Here is a 19,821-nt window from a genome sequence, read left to right as displayed (position 1 = left end):
TCATTCTTATCCGAACCTCCATATCCCTTTAATCCAGGGTTTCTTGGAACTGCTGATATGGATTCATGAGTAATACAGGCCATTCAGCCCAACTCATCCATGCCAACTAGGCATCTACCAAAGCTAATCCCATTTGCCTGCATTTGGCCCATATCCATCCATCTAAACCTTTCCTATCCATGTACTTATCCAAATGTGTTTTAATTTTGTGATTATACCTTCTTAAACTAATTTGTATGCCAGCATGTTCTGTATATGCACCACTCTCTAAATGAAGAAATTGCCCCTCAGATCTCATTTGAATCTTTCGTCTCTCACCTTTAAGCTACACCCAATAGCTTTCAGCTTCCTATCTATCCTTGGGGAAGAGACTGTGTGCATTCATAATATCTATACTCATCATGATTTTATACATGTGTAAAGGTTCACTCCTCAGTCTCGCATGTTCAAAGGAACAAAGCCTTAGCCTGCCTAATCTTTCCAATAACGCACACCCTTGAGTTCTGGAAATAGTCTCATAAATCTTCTTTACACTCTTTTCAGCTTAACGACATCTTTCCTATAACAAGATGGCCAATACCAAACACAGTGCTCCAAGGGCAGCCTCACCAAAATTCTGTCCCAACAACACATACAAAAAGCTGGAGGAACTCAGCGGGTCAGGCAGCATCTATGAGTTTGGAGAAAATGGGAGGAGCCGAAGGAGAAATTGTTGAGGACAAGGACCAGTTCTACCAGACAGAGGAGGGTGCTGGTGGAAGGGAACTGGTCGGGTCTTTTGTTGAGTAAGAAAAAGTGAGCTTTAACGCTTTTTTGATAGGGATAGAAGTGTACAGGGACTGTACATCCATGGAGAAAATGAGGCAGTCAGGGCCAGGGAAATGGAAGTTGCTGAGGAGATCAGGAGCATGAAAGCATAATGTCCCAATTCCTACACTCAGTGTCCTGACTAATGAAGGCCAGTATGCTAAATGCCCTCTTCACCACTCTGTCTACTTGTGATGCCAATGTCAGCAAATTATGCACCTGTACTCCTCAGTCCCTTTGTTCCACAGCATTCCCCAGGGCTCTACCAGTCAGCATACTGTAGACGCATTGCCCTTCTTTGACTTCCCAAGATGCAACAGCTTGCTCTTGACTATATTGAAATACATTTTCAAATCCTTGGCTCACTAGCTGATCAATATCACCCTGTAATTTTTCATATCAGTTTACAATACAACCTATTTTAGTATCAATTACAAATTTACTAGTCATAGTCAAAGTCATAGTAATACTTTATTGATCCCGGGGGAAATTGGTTTTTGTTACAGTTGCACTATAAATAATAAATAGTAATAGAACCATAAGTAGTTAAATAGTAATACGTAAATTATGCCAGTAAATTATGAAATAAGTCCAGGACCAGCCTATCGGCTCAGGGTGTCTGACCCTCCAAGGGAGGAGTTGTAAAGTTTGATGGCCACAGGCAAGAATGACTTCCTATGACGCTCTGTGCTACATCTCAGAGGAATGAGTCTCTGGCTGAATGTACTCCTGTGCCCACCCAGTACATTATGTAGTGGATGGGAGACATTGACCAAGATGGCATGCAACTTAGACAGCATCCTCTTTACAGACACCACCGTGAGAGAGTCCAGTTCCATCCCTACTACATCACTGGCCTTACAAATGAGTTTGTTGATTCTGTTGGTGTCTGCTACCCTCAGCCTGCTGCCCCAGCACACAACAGCAAACATGATAGCACTGGCAACCACAGACTCGTAGAACATTCTCAGCATCATCTGGCAGATGTTAAAGGACTTCAGTCTCCTCAGGAAATAGAGACGGCTCTGACCCTTCTTGTAGACAGCCTCAGTGTTCTTTGACCAATCCAGTTTATTTTCAATTCGTATCCCCCGTTATTTGTAAGCCTCCACCATGTCCACACTGACCCCCTGGATGGAAACGGGTCACCGGTACCTTAGCTCTCCTCAAGTCTACCACCAGCTCCTTAGTCTTTTTCACATTAAGCTGCAGATAATTCTGCTCACACCATGTGACAAAGTTTCCTACCTTAGCCCTGTAGTCAAACTCATCTCCCTTGCTGATACATCCAACTATGGCAGAGTCATCCGAAAACTTCTGAAGATGACAAGACTCTGTGCAGTAGTTGAAGTCCGAGGTATAAAAAGGTGAAGAGAAAGGGAGACAAGACAGTCCCCTGTGGAGCCCCAGTGCTGCTTATTCAGGCCTTGTACATTCTTATCCAATAACAAACAATGGAGGTCGCAGCACCAGTCTCTGTGTAACATCAATGTCTATGGACTTCCAGTCCAAGAAACAACCTTCCGCCGTTACCATCTGCATCCTACCATCAGACAATTATGGATCCAGTTTACGAGTGATCTCAATGGACTTAACCTTCCAACAAACCTACCATGTAGGACCTTGTCAGAGTCCTTACTAACATCTATACAGACAACGTCCATCGCATTGTCCTCATCTATTTTCTTGGTTACTTCTTTGAAAATTTGTAACAGGTTTGTTAGGCCTGATTTTACATGGACAAAGCTAGGCTGTCTATCTCTTATTAGACCTTTTCTGTCTAAATGCAGGTAGATCCTATCCCTCAGAATCCCCTCCAGTATCTTACTCACCAGCTTGCGGGTATGTAGTTCCCTGATTTGCCTTTACTGCCCTTCTTAAATAATTCTGTTATTATTACCTGTCTTTCTTTAAGTAACATGTCGGCCTGGAACTCTCACCACAATGCCTCCCCAGGTTATACAGTGTTCCATTCGGTGAATCACTTGTAACCAAACAGTTCGCAGATCAGAAATGTGGCTACAGACCAAGTTCCCATAAGGCAGACGATGCCTACAGCCCTGCAGCAGATGGCAAATCCATTCTGCCGGTCTCCCAAATGCTCAGTCGTATATATAGGATGTACATAAATTAGGCATTTGTAAGCTGGGGAGGGCCTGTATTTCACTTTTAAGTGGTTCTCACTTTTCGAATGTAGACTTGGCTACTAATCGCTACTCGCAGTCTAATTTTGCAAGCTCTCCAGATTAAGGATTTCAGTTTCCAGTCCATCCATATCCCTTGAACATAACAGAGTTATGGTCATTATCTGCAAAGTATTCTCCAGCCGTTTGACTGGCTACATTCCCTTAGTAGTGCTCCTTCTCTTGTAGGTCTATCTATCTACTGGTAAAACCAACTCTTCATGACACATTTAGGGCTCTAGGCCTTTTGTAATAAGCTGCTTGCTGAATCAGGAAGTCAGATGGTTTCAAGTAAGATGACAAGTCTCTCCCCTTGTCTCAGAACTGAGGCAAGGATAGAGACTACGCTGGTGAGATGGGTATGAAGTGTATTGCAGAACTGCACCATCGACACTGTAGGAATTTACTTTCCATGGTCTGAGCTAAATGCAAGACATGAACTTTATATAATCTGGCCTCACGAATATTGTAGTATATTTAATATTTTAGTAATAGTTGAGTAATATTGTAAATATAATGTTTGACTAAGCATTTTTGTTCACATAATTTATTATGAATTATACGTAAAAAGCATGTGAATGGCTTCTGTCATCACAGCACCATGTCATATAAGAGGGCCTTGCTAAAGTAAAACTAAATATGTGAGTATCCCCAGAATCCTGTGCTTTGCTTCTGATTAGTTTCTGAAGTTACAAAACATAGCAGTGGCAATGGGGAAGTTTTAAAATGAACCCAAGACAACTACCTCTCAGTTGAAGTGCAGCACGTTTTTTCCCTTTGGAAAGGGAGAGAGAAATGTTTGAGTTCATAAAAAGTGCAGCACATCTGTTCAAAGGAGAGCGAGAGACATTCATTTTAAAAAAGGCAGAAAATGGATGAAGTTCATGGGTTCATAAACAGTGTGTACTGGGTGATAATAATACTAAATAATTCCTAAAATAACAGAAATGACTGGCTGTATTGGAAAGGTAGATGCATTCAATTGCACAATAAATCAGTGGATGGTGTGTACTGAATGAATTAAGCTGTACTTTGAAGCAAATGAAATAGCCAATGAAAAGCGAGTGCCAGTGTTACTGAGTGCAATAGATAGAAAAGCATACAGTTTATTTAGGAGTTTAACTGCACCAACCAAACCAGCCAAAATGAGCTTTGCTGATATCATGAACATAATGCAGGAACATTTAGACCCAAAACCACTGTTCCCTTTGAGCAGAACTCTTTATGTTTCATAAATGGAATCAAAAGGAAGGGGAGTCCATTTCAGCTTACGTGGTTGAATTGAAGAAATTAGTCTGAGCATTGTCAGTTCAGTGATGCACTGAGAGATCATTTAGTTTGTGGAATCTCACAAGAAAGCATTCAAAAATGGCTCCTATCTGAAGCACAACTCACATTTAAGAGAGCAGTTGAAATTGCTGTATCAATGGAAACAGCAGACAGACGCAACTGAGTTGCAGTCAAGAATGCAAATGACTGTGAACAAAATTGCAACATCTAATCATAAACCTGCCTGGCTAAACAAATTGTGTTACTGTTGTGACAGGGGCTCACATACACCAAACCAATGCAAGTTTAAAGACAAAATCTGCAGAAATGCAACAAAGTAGGACACATACAAAGAGCATGTCAGGTGGACAAAAGTAAAGGGACTTCACAGGGGAGAGGAAAGGAGAAAAAAGTCAACTGCAGTATCAAAAAGAAAACTAATCTGAATGCTACTGATTAAAACTCTGATAATGATGAGAGTGACACAGGGCTGAGCAGGCTTGAGATTTGAAATGTGAAAACTAACAAGGGACAAGCAATACGGCTTACACCAAGAGTGAACAGCAAATTAATTAAAATGGAATTGGACACTGGCTCAGCTGTTTCAGTCATTCCACAAAGAATGGCACTTGAGACATACTGAACAGAAGCCTGCAGATATCAAACTTATACTGGAGAAAAGATAACTCTTGTGGGAATGACATTCGTAGCAGTAAAATACAACAACCAACAAATCACATTGGGCTTGTGTGTTGTAAAAATAGGAGGGCCAGTGCTGTGGGGCCATGATTGGCTGGGACAACTACAACTTGATTGGAGATCCGCACCCCACCTCTATTGCGTCCTGTGCAATAGAGTCAAAAGAAAACAAATTAAGAAAGGTACACTACTGGATGATGCCACAGCCGTGTTCAAGGATGGCGCTGGAAAACTCAAACATATCAAGGATAATCATCATTATCTTTATGTTCCATGTCCTATGATGTGGCTGCTCATGATCTATTTCATCATGATTACTCTTAGAAAATGTTCCCACAGGAGTAGTTTGCCATTGCTATCTTCTTCGCAGCATCTTTACAAGATGGGTGACCCCAGCCATTATTAATACTCTTCAGAGATCGTCTACCTGGCATCAGTGGTCACATAACCAGAACTTCTGGTATGCACCAGCTGCTCCCATGGCTTCACGTGGCCCTGGTCTTGCATTCGCCTTCTTCACTACCGACTCAACCTGAAGGTTAACTTTAAGGGAATCCTGTACCAGGACTCCCAAGTCCCGTTGCATCTCAGAACTTTGAATTCGTTCCCCATTTAAATAATAGTCTGCCCGTTTATTTTTTCTGCCAAAGTGCATAACCATACACTTTCCAACATTGTACTTCATTTGCCACTTCTCTGCCCATTCTTCCAATCTATCCAAGTCTCTCTGCAGACTCTCCGTTTCCTCAGCACTATCTGCCCCTCCACCTATCTTCGTATCGTCAGCAAACTTAGCCACAAAGCCACCTATTCCATAATCCAAATCGTTGATGTGCAATGTAAAAAGAAGCGGCCCCAACATCGACCCTGTGGAACACCACTGGTAACCGGCAGTCAGCCAGGATAGGATCCTTTTATTCCCACTCTCTGTTCCCTGCCAATCAGCCAATGCTCTATCCACGTATGTAACTTTCCTGTAATTCCGTGGGCTCTTATTTTGTTAAGCAGCCTCATGTGTGGCACCTTGTCAAAGGCCTTCTGAAAATCCAAATATACAACATCCACTACATCTCCCTTGTCTAGCCTACTGGTAATTTCCTCAAAAAATTGTAATAGGTTTGTCAGGCAGGATTTTCCTTTAAGGAATAGAGTATAGGAGCAGGGATGTGATGTTGAGGTTCTATAAGGCGCTGGTGAGACCTCACTTGGAGTACTGTGGGCAGTTTTGGTCTCCTTATTTAAGAAAGGATGTGCTGACATTGGAGAGGGTACAGAGAAGATTCACTAGAATGATTCCGGGAATGAGAGGGTTAACATATGAGGAACGTTTGTCCGCTCTTGGACTGCATTCCTTGGAGTTCAGAAGAATGAGGGGAGACCTCATAGAAACATTTCGAATGTTAAAAGGCATGGACAGAGTGGATGTGGCAAAGTTGTTTCCCATGATGGGGGAGTCTAGTACGAGAGGGCATGACTTCAGGATTGAAGGGCACCCTTTCAGAACAGAAATGCGAAAAAATTTTTTTAGTCAGAGGGTAGTGAATCTATGGAATTTGTTGCCACAGGCAGCAGTGGAGGCCAAGTCATTGGGTGTATTTAAGGCAGAGATTGATAGGTATCTGAGTAGCCAGGGCATCAAAGGTTATGGTGAGAAGGTGGGGCAGTGGGACTAAATAGGATAAAATGGATCAGCTCATGATAAAATGGCAGAGCAGACTTGATGGGCCGAATGGCCTACTTCTGCTCCTTTGTCTTATGGTCATGGGGCTTAGCAGGTGCGTCGCTTTGCCCAATGGTGACCTGCAGGCTAGCAGAGGGAAGGAGTGCCTTACAAATCCTCTGGTAGAGGCAAATCTCCACCCCGCCACCCAAATATTAAGGGTAATATAATGTTAAATGAAAGTGCCATACGCAAGTTTTACAAAGCCCATCCGCTTCCTTATACCATCTGTGATAAAGTAGCCAGTGAGTTTGAAGGAACTCTTTCCAAGGAAATCTTTGCAAACATATCTGGAGGGAAACACTTCAGCAAAGTGGTCTTAGCTAGGGCTTACCAACAGATAAAGATGATGGAAGAGTCCAAAGTTATCATCATAAACAGGCATATAGGGCTTTATTGCTATAATAGGCTTATCTTTGGAGTAACATTTGCACTTGCACTCTCGCAGGAAGCTATGGACTAGGTACTGCAAGGTAGCCCAGGCTCAGTGTTACCTGGATGGCATTGTTACTAGTAAGGATGACAAGGAACATCTCCGAAATCTCAAGACAGTGTTAAAAAGACCAGAAGGTTATGGGCTCTGAGCACAACACAAGTGTGAATTCTGTAAACCAAGCATCACTTATTGTGGTCACACCATTACTCAACTGTGCTGAGCAAATGCAAGCAGACTGGGAAAAAATGCAATGGACAAAGCAGTGTGAGGCGAATTTCCGAACAGCAAAGGAAATAGTGATGTCAGACACTGTATTCACACATTATGATCCACATTGTCTAGTGAAGCTTGCCATGCACCGTTCAGGATGCCAACACGCCCAGAAGGAAGGTATCTAAAGCAGTCAGAACTACTTTCTGCAGAGTCTACCCCTATAACACCCACTAAGGAGGCCCCAGATCCTGATATTTTTCCACAGCCACAAGTCTCACCTACCAACCCTCTTGTCAGGAAAGATGTTATCCCACAAGAGTAGGAAAGCCTCCTCAGCGATTGAATCTTTAGACCTGAATGGGACAATTTAAAATTTACTATGCTGTGGATGTCTGCATAATAGTTGTACTATATAGTATACTGTGTGCATTGTTGAAATGCTTTCTATATTGAGTTGGAGTTTATAGCTAAGCAGGAAGGAGTGTTTTGCATTTAATATTTCAGTAATATTTGTGTAATATTATAAATATACTGTTTGATTAAGTTTTCTTGTTTGTTTAAATAATTCATTATGAGTTATGTGCAAAAATAAGTTAATTGCATACATCATGACGCTGCCATATCATATGTACTCACCCCGCTTAAAGTAAAAACTAAATTAGACTCACATTCCTGCCTCCGTGTTTCCTTTCAATTAATTTTTATGTTTAATGTTTTGGAGTTACAAAAGCCTTTCAATATTAGATAGGTTTCAATGAAGTCCTTCCTCATTCCTCTGAATTCCAGTGAGTACAGGCCCAGAGACATCAAAAGCTCCTGGTATATTAACCCTTTCATTCCAAGGATCATTCTCATGAATCTCATGTGCTTGTTAGTTCACAGTGCATTTAGAACACACAGCAGAGGAAAATTTTGTCCCCACCCAGTGATTAGCTCAATGCCGATCAGTAAGCAAAAGAAACATTTCAAAGCCACATCATATACAGTATTTCTTGCAGTTCTTTTCAATAGCACTAGATCAAGTGGGCCAGCTCCAAGAACCGCTGAGAACAGATGGGAGAGCAGGGACACAATTAATAATTACTCATAATTACCCCTTACTCATTCTTCCTTCAGTTGGTCCTGACGAAAGGTCTCGGCCTGAAATGTCGACCGCACCTCTTCCTAGAGATGCTGCCTGGCCTGCTGCGTTCAGCAGCAACTTTGATGTGTGTTGCTTGAATTTCCAGCATCTGCAGAATTCCTATTGTTTACACAATTAATAAAACTCGGTGGCAATAAACTTAGATACAAGATTGTTTCAGTGTAACAGTCAGTACAGTCAGTCACAAGGACCTCTAATGTTCTTTAGCTGAAGGTCATAAACTGTAGTCTCCAAGCCACAGAAAAACTCAATCCCTTATTTTCTTGGCTCTTATTTCCATTATCCATGTGGATAATTTTGCAAGCAAGTAATCAAGCTGTTCCCAAGCTTCCAGCAATAATTGTTACTGATTTGATTGATACTGACAGCAGCCTAGAATTACATCACTCACTCCCTTACATTATCAAACCTCTCCATCATACCACAATGACAATATCGAATGACAAGATTCAGAACTGAGGCATTTGGTCACCAATTTTGGGTAAGGAGGAATTGTTTTATTTCTGTGCAGTGCAGGAAGTAGCCGTTGAGGCTGTTACTAGAGAACTGATTCATCTGGAATGAGTATCCAAAGGAATGTGTCATTCAGTCTTAGAGGGTGAAAGGAAATTATCGAGGCTTTGACCAGTCATTCCAGGAGCTCTATAAACAGTAGGATGACCCAGAAGATTACATTACTCAAGTAGAAAAAGCTGGTGACTGAGGAACCAAGGCCTTTTGATAGTCTATATTACAAATGCAAAGTCTTCTTCTCCTCCATCTTGTTTTACGGCGGTTGGCACCCAGCTTAATGGCGCATTACCGCCACCTTCTGCTCTGTAGTGTGAAATAGACTTACATTCTAAAGCCCTTCACCCAATCACACACACACACACATGCCCTAACCTACACTTTATCCTCCCATCTTTGGCCATCCCAGTACGCTATTCCTGCTTATCCATCATATCCTATAAAAAAAAACCCTGTACCCCTTAAGAAAGCTAAAAATACCCTGACCTGTGCTCTCTCACCCATGCCCAGCAACCCTTTTAATGTGAATTCCTGCACCCTCAACTCCCTTAGATTAATTCTCATCATCTCTCTCTGTATCCCTTTCTTCCTGCAACTAAGAACTACATGTTCTACTGACTCCTCTTCCTGACATTCCTCACACAATCCTGTCTGGTGTTTCCCTATCATTTTCAATGTTTTGTTTAATGCACAATGCCCCAGCCTTAACTCAGTCCACACAGTTTCCTCTCTTCTGTTTCCACTGCCTCCCCTAGTACCTGCAATCCTTTTTTGTATTTGATATAAATGCCTCCCCTTCCCCTCCCTGTCCCATCTTTCTTGTCACAATTGGTTGAATTTTTTTCCCAGATTACACGCTTAATCTCTGTTTTACTGATACTAATGTGCATTTCTATATTTTCTTTCTTTAATGCCCTCTTTGCCAACTCATCCACCCTCTCAATCCCCTTCACCCCTACATGTGCTGGAACCCATAGTAATTTTACCTGACCTCCCTGATTTGCAATTCTTGTGACTGACTGAAGGACTTCATAAAGTACATCTTGCCGACTGTTTGTGTGAAAAGACCTTAAACTTGCTAGAACTGAGGATGAATCTGAGCATATCAACACTTTGACTTGTCTAGCTTTCTCCACCCATCGCAACGAAACCAACACTGCCAGCATCTCCACTGTAAACACCCCTAACTTATTAGATGTTCTTCTGCTGATTCCAATTTCTTTTACTGGTATAGCCACCCCAAGCCTTGTCACTCCTGTTTCAGGTTCCTTAGCACCATCCGTATAAATCTGGGTATAATCACTATACTTTTCCATCACATGACAGTTAAATGCACTTACCAAATCAGTTTTATATTTTCCTTTCATTTTTACCTATTCCCCAGGGCACCACTGCTCAATACAAGAGGGCATGGCTTTAAGGTAAGGGGTGGGAAGTTCAAGGGGGATATTAGAGGAAGGTTTTTCACTCAGAGAGTGGTTGGTGCGTGGAATGCACTGCCTGAGTCAGTGGTGGAGGCAGATACACTAGTGAAGTTTAAGAGACTACTAGACAGGTATATGGAGGAATTTAAGGTGCGGGGTTATATGGGAGGCAGGGTTTGAGGGTCGGCACAACATTGTGGGCTGAAGGGCCTGTAATGTGCTGTACTATTCTATGTTCTATGTTCTAAATGCCAGTCTATGTCAGGCCATACAAGCTTTCATAGAGCTACAACCAGATAAACTACTGAAGGACTTATCCTTACATCAAACACTCCAAATTCTTTAGCAATATCATTCCCTACCCGACTGGTTATCCCTCTGAAACCTCCCATGTTCCCAGCACTCCTGCAACACTCCTTTTGCGGAGTGAGAATCATTGTGCCCCTGCAAATTAGCCCAGTAGTTTGCCACCAATTGCATCCTTCTTAGTTCCAAAGGCATTACTCCCACTTCTACCTGTAGGGCTGATACTGGTGATGTTTTAAAAGCCCCACTGCACACTCTCAAGGCCTGAGCCTGAATCACATCCAGTTTCCTTATAAGAGACCTAGCTGCTGATCCATATACTATATTTCCATAGTCCAACACAGATCTCACTAAAGCCACATACATTCTCTTCAAAGCTGAACAACTTGCTCCCCATTCCCTACCAGTCAAACATCTCATCACATTTATTACTGTCTTACATTTCTCCTCAACTTTCCTGATATGGTCTGCCCATGTTAATCGTGAATCAAATGCAGGGTCTTTGGGATAAACTATAAAGGGTTAGAATTCAAAGGTTCATAATAAACAATGGGACAGATGAAATCCAACAGAACAGTGCAAACCTCTACCGATTTCTTAGCTCTCAGACCAGGTTCCCTGGGACAATACTGTGATCATGCTAAAATCAATGAGAGAACTCAGATCCTAGAACAAGAACAAGGAAAGGTTTGTACATGGTTTAATTAAGTTAGTTTCAAAGCCCTGATATAGTGTTTTGGCCCAATATATCAGCAATTCTGCTCCCACATACCCAACAGACGCTGTTTGACCCACTGTATTCCTCCAGAGATTATTTTTTGTTCCAGATTCTAGCACCTGCAGTTTCTTGTGTCTCTAGTTTCGAAGTTCCATTTGTCTTAAATGTTTGATTTTATCTTAACTTCAAAATTATTGCTTAATAATTTTAAGTTTATGAAAACAGCCTTTTTAATTTTGCCAAGTCTTGAGTGAACGTGAATGGATACCAGTCACAAACACTCAAATTCAACAGAAGGTTTGACAGCTGGTGAGCTGGAATGAGGAACTGTTGTATCTCTCCTGCCAGATATCAGCTCGGGGAGAGGCCCTGTGTTTCCCGGGGCTTTAGTGATGTGAGTGCCAAGCTCCCAGCTGAAGACTGTATTCAGGACCATGGTTGAGGGAAGCCCCTTGGATCTGCTTGGCTATGTAGCTGGCCCTGATCCTTAAGGCCACCAACATCATGTCCCACAAAGCAACCAAAATTCTTTCAGAGGTGGTCCTGTTGAAAATAAGGGGGAACTCAGTAAATAGGATTAACTTGGATTTTCAGAAATGATTTGAAAAAAATTCCATGATGACAGCCTTTCAAATAGTGAAGGCATATTAAGGCATGTCCTGACGAAGGGTCTCGGCCCAAAATGTTGACTGTGCTTCTTCCTATAGATGCTGTCTGGCTTGCTGTGTTCCACCAGCATTTTGTGTGTGTTGCTTGAAGGCATATTAATTATCTGGACTGAAAACTGGCTTAGTGTTAGGAAGCAAAATAGGATCAGGGAAAATAAAAGATTTGACATAACCAAAGCGTCTTTGAACTCTTCAGTTAATCGATTCCCCTCTTAAAGCATTGGCTGCCTTCCATAGAGCCCCTGTGGATATTGGCAAACTCCTGTCGGTGTCACCTACCCAAATGAAAACACTGCTACTATGCAAGAATTTATTTTGAACTGTATATTCACAGCAGTAGAACTAATGTGTTAGTAATACGATGGATTGAGTTGAACAGAATCTTATGTTTCTGGTGACCCAGTTCCTTAAACAAAACAAATATTTACTCTGTAGAAATTAGTACCTACTTTGTACATTAAATAATTTAGCACAGGCTTTCTTTCCCTTTTTTTACCCTAATAATAATAATAAAATGTAGCTGCAGTGATGCTGTGGGTGAGAAGAAGAAAGGGGTTTGTTTAGTTATGATGCTTTAATCTAGCCACCATCTGTATGGGACAGGGTTGATGGAGCACCTCAAAAACATTGCACTTATGTAATTAAAAATGACGCAAATTAATCCGATCTGGTACACTCCAATTCCCAATAGTGATTCATATACTGAAAGCCTGAGATATCCCTATTATCAAATCCAAATATTAATTTGCTTGCAGCTCCTTTGCAGAAGCTACTCTAAATGAAAATTCAGATCAGTTCTCAGAAAAGAAGTCTGTTTTACCCATTATGCCAGTGCTAACTCTTTGTAGAGCTACCAACTGCTATTTGTCCACAGGTCAGCAAGTTTTCCCCAAACAATTATTTGTCTGGTTCCTTTTGGGCAAATATTACATTCAATTCCATTGACAGTATTTAAGAAAAACAACCATTCTTATCTCCTTTCTGTTTTTTCAGCTGTCTATTTTAAATTTCTTTCCACTGCTAGTGGAAACTGTTACCTCCGTCAAAATCTTCTATCATTGTGAAGTTCCACATTAAATCTTTTCCCTGTAAACCTCTTCTAAGCAAGGAGACCAGTTCCAGTTTCTCCATCCTTCATACCACATCATATCACCAAACTGATCCTGAGTAGTTGCTTGGGCCAAGTAAGCCAAGGAAAGGTAGGCAATGACAGTAATAGAGTTGGGGTGTGGGGGAGGCAAACAAGAGTCCAAATCTTCACGATTTCAGAAAAGAAAGTTGTAGATGCTGGATATCGGAAATAAAAATAGAAAATGCTAGAAATAGTCAGCAAGCCAGGCTGTACCTGTGGGAAAAGAAGACCCTTCACTCATCTTCTGCAGAAGGATGTTCGATTAAGAGTCTTTGAAACATTAACTCTGTTTCTTTTCCACAGATGCAGCCAGACCAGCATTTTCTATTTTTACTTCAGAGCAGTTAGTTCTTTGGTCATGTTGGTGGAAAGCAGTTCACTAAATAGATAATTTTACTATGATGTTATTCGATAAACATTATTCATTTAACAGCACATTACTGACGCCTGAAATAATGCCCTCTAAAAGATTATAAATTTAAATTAGAATCAGGAAATGCTAGAAACACACAACAGGTCAGGTAGCAGCTAGAGAGAGAGAAACAAAGCTAAAGTATCAGGAGTATATTCTTTTATTGCTTCACATTTTTTCCTTTCTTCACAGTTACTTACTAACCTGAGGAGCAATTTAAGATTTTTTCTATTTATATTTTAAACTTCCTGCATTTGCAGTTTTCACTTTTGACCACTTTAAATTATGGTACACATGTATGATTACTCACAAATTAAGATCTCTCCCAGGATGTTTGGATGGTAGGGTTTTAAACTCAGTGAAGACTGTTAAATACACAACATTTCATCCTCATGTAGTTTGTATTTGTCTTTCAGTTTGGATGTTTTCCCCATCTCTTCCTTACAGGCCCGGATTATGTCTTGTGCCAAAAGAAGACTGATAGGTGGCCTGAAAGAGGAGCTTAAAATTATAGGAGACAGTAATAGAGTGCATCTTATATTCCGTCTGGGTACCCTCCTACCTGATGGCATAAATATCGATTTCTCCTTCCTGTAAACAAATTACCCCCACCCCTTCCTTTATTCCCCATTCTAACCTTTTACTTTTTCTCACCTGCCTATTACTGCACGCTGATCCCCTCCTCCATCCCTTTCTCCTATGGTCCACTCTTCTGTCCTATCAGATTCCTTCCTCTCCAATCTTTACCTTTCCCACCCACCTGGCTTCACCTGTCACCTTACAGCTAACGTCTTTCATCTTTACCTATCGCCTTCCAGCTTGCCTCTTTCATATTCACCTATCAGCTTCTGGCTTGCCTCTTTCCCCTCCCCTCACACTTATATTCCGGCATCTTCCCCCTTCCTCCTCAGTCCTGAAGAAGGGTCTCGGCCCGAAAAGTCGACTGTCCTATTCATTTCCATAGATGCTGCCTGACCTGCTGAATTACTCCAGCATTTTGAGTGTGTTACAGTAGACGGTGGTTGTTAATGAATTAGTATCCAGACATCTTGACTATTGATCCAGAATCCTCAGTTCAAATCACTTGAATTGAAAATTAAACCTGGCATTAAAATACTTGTAGTACAGTATCATGAAATGTGACCAAGAAACTACTGGTATCTCATAAATGTACACCTGCTCAGAAAAGGCAAATGCATCCATATGTCATGTGCTCACTTGTGACTAGCAATGTGATTGTCTCTTATCTGCCCTCAGTAATTGCCCTGTGACCAGATGTAAGAATTGTGCCCCAAATAGCTTCTGAGCAGTGTCTCAGAAAGGCAGTGTCCATTATTAAGGACCTCCAGCACCCAGGGCATGCCCCTTTCTCACTGTTACCATCAGGCAGGAGGTACAGAAGCCTGAAGGCACACACTCAGCGATTCAGAAACAGCTTCTTCCCCTCTGCCGTCCATCTGATTCCGAAATGGAAATTGAATCTTTGGACGCTACCTCACTTTTTTTAATATACAGTATTTCTGTTTTTGCACATTTTTTAATCTATTCAATATACGTAATTGAGTTACTTGTTTATTTATTATTACTATTTTTATTTTTATGTTTTCTCTGCTAGATTATGTATTGAATTGAACAGCTGCTGCTAAGCTAACAAAGTTCACGTCACATGCCAGTGATAATAAACCTGATTCTAATTCTGATTCAGAGACACCTATGCCTTAGAATGAATTTGAATCAAAGAGAAAGTGAACGTGTTTCCATTTGGGATACATGGACCATAACTTAATCCACCAGCTGGACATTCACAGAGAGCAGTTGCAATGTGAAATCCTTGGCATTCTGATTAGTTGAGGCATCCATGGAATTAAGGGGAAATCATGAAAGAAAGGGGAAGCAAAGACAACCTGACTGATTGGGATAGAAGGATGCGGGTGAAGAATTGTGTCACTGATATAGACCTGCTTTGGTGGAGGGCATTCCATAAGATATAACGCTAAGGTTTCCTAAACTGTTGTGACCTAGTTTAGATGAAAGAATTTAGTCAGGTTGGCAACATGCCTCCTCCAATGTTCTAATATAACTAACATGAGTACAAAGGTCCCAGGGCAGCTATTAACCAGCTCCTGCAATCTGCCAAAACATGAGAGCCTCAGTTCAGTTCACTGCACACCATTAATTTTGAGAGAGGCTTCCTCGGTTAACAGATGGCACTGGAACCTGCTTGCAGCTCTCTGTTCTGTAATGAGGGTGGGAGATAAGTATTGAATGTAAGTTGAAGAGTGGTATTCCGGGGAGGGATTAATAAGTGCAGGTGTTACATTATCCCATCTGCCTACCTCAACAGAGCTACCAGTTCTGGGTTAGGTTAATATGGGCAAATGGGAAAAAATCCGCAGGGGCTGGAAATCAGAGCAACACACACAAAATGCTGGAGGAGCTCAGCAGGCCAGGCAGCATCTATGGAAAAGAGTACAGTCAATGTTTCAGGCTGAGCTGATGAAGGGTCTCGGCCCGAAACGTCAACTGTAATCTTTTCCACAGATGCTGCCGAGCCTGCTGAGTTCCTCCAGCGCTTTTTAATGTTGGCAGTGAGGTTCTGAGTCATTGTTTGTTCTCTGCTGCCCAGGAGAATCCAGGAACTCACGCTGCAACGGTTTGCATATTTGTTTTCAGGTTTTACCTTCTCTTCCAGATCTGCTCCTTGGAGAAGATTCAATGCATGACTTTTCACACATCCCACTCATTTACTCCATTAATTTGAAGTTCAAGCCCGCATCCTGAGAGGAAACAGTGACAGCCTGCGGAACTTGCCAATGAGTATGCAACCCAGCGCTGCAGCATGGATGCAGACACACCAAGAGTGGAGTTGGGGGGTGGAATTCAATGAGGAAAAACATAACTTTCATATGTCTTTTATGACCATGGTATTTTCTTGTTCATCAGGTGCTGTTCAAGTGAAGTTGCTTTTGTACAAACTTGCACAAGGCATGATCGCCAAAAGTAAATCAACATGCTAATATGTTTTAGTGAAGTTGGGCATGGAATAAGTATTGGCCTGGAAGCTGGTGATCATCATCACTCCGAATAAGTCCCACTAAGTATGTTATAGACATCTGATTTGCAGATGGAATTTCAGTTTATTGTCTCATCCAAGATCAGTGCTTCCAATAATACTGAAAACCCTTGCCACTGTGGTGGTCTATCCACCTAGCTGTGAAGACACTTGAGTGTGTGGAGTGGCTCTGAGAACAGGTACTGGAAAAAAGTAGTCCTGACTGAGCTACAGTTAAAACCACACTGTTACTAAACATCAGATACACTTAATGCCACATTTTTTCCAGCACATGCCCAATGGCCCCAATAAGTTTATTAATTCAGTGCCTGGAATATCACAGACTCAAACTCCTTTTGCTTTCCTTGGTAGGTCAGAGTAGGTCCTGGTGTCTCTGTTTTAGGGAAGAGGGAATCACCTGTCATTCCAACTCACGTGTGTCCTTTCAGAATGGGGCACTATTGGGCACAGAATCTGAGTCACATGGTCTGATAAATATTCTCATCCACTAGGGAAATGATGTGGATACAGGATCAGTTTAGTAGGATGTTCCAATACCCACTCCAAAGTGAATCACAGTCATAGCAAACATTTATTTATAGGACCCAGAAATCATTGACAAAGCCACAGTTAATGCCCTTGACAGGGGTGGTGAATCCATTCCTGAACTACAGTCCCTCTCATGAAGCTGCTTGCACATTGCTATTGGGTAGGGAGTTCCAGGGTTTGATCAAATGATAACAATGATATTTCCATGTCAGGATGTTACCACAACTAGGAAGGGCACACGTTAGTGGTGGTGTTTCAATACACCTGCTGTCCATGTTCTTTTTAGTAATAGAGGTTATGGTTATGGAAATGACTCTGACCTTACGGTTGCTTCATGGGGCTGATAGTTCACCTGACAACAAATGAGCAGGAGGGCCATGTGTGAAAGCTTGCTCTCTACTGAGTCCTTGATGTTGTCTCTGCAGCCATGAGGAATCCTCCTTTTCTTTCTTTTCCTCAAGAGCCCCGCAGGACTGGGAACAAAGTTTGCATTTTTCCTCTAAAATCCAGCAAGAAAGGTACTGATGGAAGGAGATAAGTGAGCAATGTCTCCTCAGAAATACTGTAAAGGAAAGTCCTGACTTGGACCATTGTGAGAAATATATGTTGGTTGAAAAGCTTTAATTGTTACTTTTTAGGGGCAGAGGTAAGCCACACCCATCAATCCAAAGAGTTGGTTCAATCAACTGAGTTTGACATCGCTGGGACACAACAGACTACAGTGGTGAGTCATTTCCTACCTTAATACACCAGTTGAATATCTTTATATCTCATTCCTCTGCAATGGCAATATGAGGCAAAGATGATTTACTGTGGCTTGTAGCAACTTGGTTCAACCCAAGTGATAGTAGTTGCAAATTATGAAGAACTGCAAAAGAACAGATTTGGTAGGGCATTTGGAAATCTTGCCTCAGATCAGAAAAACATTGAAAGAGTTCTGTATTAATCACTGAGACATGAAGTCTGTGGAAACTTTTCTTGCACATGAAGAAATTACAAATGAAGTCTGCAGAATTTTACTTAGGGCAAGTTATTTTGCAAATATCAAATGAAGTAACTCAACTGCTTCAGAGTAAATGTTCCTCTTTCTCCACTACACATCTCGACACTCAGTCCATTGATTTCATCCTGCATTCAATGCCATGCCCTCATTAGTGGCATCCTTGCCTGGACTCAGAATCCAAACCTGCCCTAGAGACTGGAGAACAAATCTAGGCTGTTGCAACCAATGGGGAACACTGCACAGTCAGTGCCACCATCAAAGTGACTCCGTCCATTCTCTTATGGTAAGTTATTGAAAAGGGCTATTCCCTGGGCTATATTTCTGAAGTGATCTGCCCATTTTCAACATTGTTGCTTGGGAAAACTTGCTAGTTACATACTTTAAATAGTACTTCATTGAACTAAAGGGTGATAGAAGATACTGAGTGTTGGGCAGGTGGCCAAGTGGTTAAGGCATTTGTCTTGTGATGTGAAGGTCGCTAGTTCGAGCCTCAGCCGTGGCAGCGTGTTTGTGTCCCTGAGCAAGGCACTTAACCACACTTTGCTCCAGTGTCTGTGCGAGGAGCGGCGCCCCACACAGACTTCCAATCTGCACCTCATAAGGTATGAAAATGCCTGACACAGGCCTCTCAAGGTCTGAGTCAATGTTCCCTCCCCTCCCTCCCCAAGGTTGCAAAAGGAACTATTTAAATGCCATGTACTTGATCCAGAAAATTGAACCTTCCCTTAAAAGCTTAAAAAATAGAATAGTCAAAGATTATTTGTGGAGGGACATTTAAATTAAATCAATTTTAACATCAGGAAAATTAGATGAATTTTATCTAATTTTATCTAATTTCATCAGGATGGAAGATTTAACCCTCATCCTTCTTGTTTACAAAACCATAAATATTTTTGAAGAGCTTGTTTGCAGTTGCACGGCTAGGCAAAACATAAAACAATATACACAAAATGCTGGAGAAACTCAGCAGATCAGCATCCATGGAAATGAACTCCTCATCACTCATAAGCATGAATTTTAAACTCTTTTCCTTGGCTGAGGGAAGATTTAATAGAATTAGTTAAAGTTATGAAGATTTCTGATTCTGTAAATAGAGAAGAAATATTTTTGCTGGCGTAGTGTCAGTAATCAAAAGACTCAAATAAAAAGGATGACTGGTAAGCATTCCAGAGCTGGTGGAAGATGAGGAGAAATTCTTTTATTCCCTGAGTGGCAATACATTTGAATTCAATGCTTTGAGAGTGCTGGAAGCAGTTTCATTGGTATCTTTGAAAAGGCAACTGAATGAATAAAAAAGCAATGTTTTGTAAAATCATGGCTAGGGGGAAAAAGCAAGGGATCTGGAGTAACTGAATAGAGCTTCTCAGGGACTCTATATGGCCATGCTGAACTATATGGCTGTATTTTCTACCTCAAGATATCATTCCATGTTAATAATCTTAGAAACCATCTTACTTCTGGTGTAGCACATGGAATTCACATACTTTCACAGTTTTTAGAATTGTAAAGTCATACAGCATGTAAACTGGCTCTCGGTCCTCTCTCATGCATGCCAACCGAGATGTTATCCATACTT

At 41.4% G+C, this 19,821-nt stretch overlaps 1 protein-coding gene across 5 annotated transcripts in view; it reads left to right on the top strand.

Annotated features, from left to right (window-relative positions):
* The window catches only part of LOC140197761 (PALM2-AKAP2 fusion protein-like), a 390,825-nt gene that overhangs the window by 164,027 nt on the left and 206,977 nt on the right, over nt 1–19,821 (top strand). For all 5 annotated transcript variants that reach the window (XM_072258189.1, XM_072258188.1, XM_072258191.1 and 2 more), the window contains one exon: nt 17,881–17,966. In XM_072258189.1, the coding sequence (XP_072114290.1) occupies nt 17,881–17,966 (86 nt within the window). The remainder of the gene's footprint in view (nt 1–17,880; nt 17,967–19,821) is intronic.

Source organism: Mobula birostris, chromosome 5, assembly GCF_030028105.1.
Source record: "Mobula birostris isolate sMobBir1 chromosome 5, sMobBir1.hap1, whole genome shotgun sequence".
NCBI classification, from domain to species: Eukaryota; Metazoa; Chordata; class Chondrichthyes; order Myliobatiformes; family Myliobatidae; genus Mobula; species Mobula birostris.
The sequence above is the reverse complement of the archived record's forward strand: the minus strand, read 5'-3'. Positions and strand labels throughout refer to the sequence as shown.